This window comes from Salvelinus alpinus, chromosome 6 (assembly GCF_045679555.1).
Source record: "Salvelinus alpinus chromosome 6, SLU_Salpinus.1, whole genome shotgun sequence".
Lineage (NCBI taxonomy): Eukaryota > Metazoa > Chordata > Actinopteri > Salmoniformes > Salmonidae > Salvelinus > Salvelinus alpinus.
The window spans coordinates 94,821,576-94,824,075 of NC_092091.1; the positions used below are offsets into that span (position 1 = coordinate 94,821,576).

General features: G+C 52.2%; 1 protein-coding gene across 1 annotated transcript in view; it reads left to right on the top strand.

The window, feature by feature from the left end:
• The first annotated feature begins 191 nt into the window (after nt 1–191).
• The window catches only part of LOC139579633 (protein NOXP20-like), a 4,992-nt gene continuing 2,683 nt past the window's right edge, over nt 192–2,500 (top strand). The window contains exons 1-4 of the mRNA XM_071408453.1: nt 192–364; nt 1,475–1,547; nt 1,679–1,732; nt 2,098–2,500. The exon at nt 2,098–2,500 is cut by the window's right edge and continues 2,683 nt beyond it. Of these exons, the coding sequence (XP_071264554.1) occupies nt 1,488–1,547; nt 1,679–1,732; nt 2,098–2,211 (228 nt within the window). The 5' untranslated portion in view covers nt 192–364; nt 1,475–1,487 and the 3' untranslated portion in view covers nt 2,212–2,500. The remainder of the gene's footprint in view (nt 365–1,474; nt 1,548–1,678; nt 1,733–2,097) is intronic.

The following is a 2,500-nucleotide window of genomic DNA, read 5'->3' on the forward strand; positions in this document are numbered from 1 at the left end:
GTGTGTTTATATATTGTGTGTGTGTGTGTGTGTGTTTATATATTGTGTGTGTGTGTGTGTGTGTTTATATATTGTGTGTGTGTTTATATATTGTGTGTGTGTGTGTGTGTATGTTTATATATTGTGTGTGTGTGTGTGTGTGTGTGTGTGTGTGTGTGTGTGTGTGTGTGTGTGTGTGTGTGTGTGTGTGTGTATGTTTATATATTGTGTATGTGTGTGTCCAGACAGTGTACCTGTGTTCAGTGGGCTCCCTGGCGGAGGTGACAGCCCGCAGTATCGAACAGCTCCACAAGGTGGCAGAGTTGATCCTCCACGGACAGGACCAGGAGAAACCTGCCAGAGACCAGGCTCACATACTCACCAGGTCTGTAGGGGGGGTACAGGACCAGGAGAAACCAGGCTGTAGGGGGGGGGGGGGACAGGACCAGGAGAAACCAGGCTGTAGGGGGGGGGGGGGGGACAGGACCAGGAGAAACCAGGCTGTAGGGGGGGGGACAGGACCAGGAGAAACCTGCCAGGGACCAGACTCACATACTCACCAGGTCTGTAGGGGGGGGAGGGGGACAGGACCAGGAGAAACCTGCCAGAGACCAGGCTCACATACTCACCAGGTCTGTAGGGGGGGGACAGGACCAGGAGAAACCTGAGAGACCAGGCTGTAGGGGGGACAGGACCAGGACCAGGAGAAACCTGTTAGAGACCAGGGGGGGGGGGCAGGACCAGGAGGAACCTGCTAGAGACCAGGCTGTAGGGGGGGGGGGGGGGGGGGGGGGGGCAGGACCAGGAGAACCTGCTAGAAACCAGGGGGGGAACAGTACCAGGAGAAACCTGCTAGAGACCAGGCTGTAGGGGGGGGGGGGACAGGACCAGGAGAAACCTGCTAGAGACCAGGCTGTAGGGGGGGGGACAGGACCAGGACCAGGAGAAACCTGCCAGAGACCAGGCTGTAGGGGGGGGGGGACAGGACCAGGAGAACCTGCTAGAGACCAGGATGTACGGGGGGGGGGGGGGGGCCAGGAGAAACCTGTTAGAGACCAGGCTGTAGGGGAGGGGACAGGACCAGGAGAACCTGCTAGAGACCAGGCTGTAGTGGGGGGGGGGGGGACCAGGAGGAACCTGCTAGAGACCAGGCTGTAGGGGGGGGGGGACCAGGAGGAACCTGCTAGAGACCAGGCTGTAGGGGGGGGGGGGGGACAGGAGAAGCCTGTTAGAGACCAGGATGTAGGGGGGTGGGGGGGAGGACAGGAGAAGCCTGTTAGAGACCAGGATGTAGGGGGGTGGGGGGGGACAGGACCAGGAGAAACCTGCTAGAGACCAGGCTGTAGGGGGGGGAGAAACCTGCGAGAGACCAGGCTGTAGGGGGGGGGACAGGACCAGGATAAACCAGGATGTAGGGAGGGGTCTGTGTGTGGTAAATAGGACCTTCCAATCAGATGTATTCTCTTAGCATGGTTAATGTCTGTGGGTGTTGCAGGTTGACGTGTGCCATGTGTCGGGAGGTGGGCTGTCTTGCCAGGAAGTTCTCTGATACTCTGCTCACCGTTGGGGTAAGATCTACTCTCTCTGTGTGTGTCCTGCGACTTTCTCTCCAACACAATACATGAATGGCATTAAGGTCATGTTAGCAGCTGATCATCACCCCCATTGGTTCCCTCCCTCCCTTTCTGCCCTTTTCCAGGGTCAGAGGAAAGCAGAAGAGTTGAACCCTTTGGTAGACAGTGTGCTGCTTGAGGTAAGACATATAGCTGTTGTTCTGTAGGGTTCTAACAGTGTTCTGTAGGGTTCTATCTGTGTTCTGTAGGGTTCTAACTGTGTTCTGTAGGGTTCTGTAGGGTTCTATCAGTGTTCTGTAGGGTTCTAACAGTGTTCTGTTTCATATGATTCTAACAGTGTTCTGTAGGGTTCTAACAGTGTTCTGTATGGTTCTAACAGTGTTCTGTAGGGTTCTAACAGTGTTCTGTAGGGATCTAACTGTGTTCTGTTCCGTAGGGTTTTAACAGTGTTCTGTTGTTCCGTAGGGTTTTAACAGTGTTCTGTTGTTCCGTAGGGTTTTAACAGTGTTCCGTAGGGTTCTCACAGTATTCCGTTGTTCCGTAGGGTTCTAACAGCACTACATACATCCAGAACGCCTTCCAGCTCCTCCTCCCGGTTCTCCAGATGTCACACATCCAGACCCAGAGCTCTAGAACCCGCACGGAACCACAGCCTTAACTGAAGTGCAGTTAGCGTACTAGCTAGCACTAATGATGTAACTATGTACAGGAAGATAATGTGATATATATATATAACAACAGTGATACTGAGGTAAACGTCTAGGTTGCCATAGTAATAGCCTGACTAGGATATTCTTTAAACTATTCTATAATGTAGTAACATAGTATAGATTCATGTAGGGAACTTCTCAGATCGAAGCGCTTGTACTCACGTCTATTACGCATCTCCAAATTCACTATTTTATTATATATATATATATTAATCATATTAATATATTATATATTAC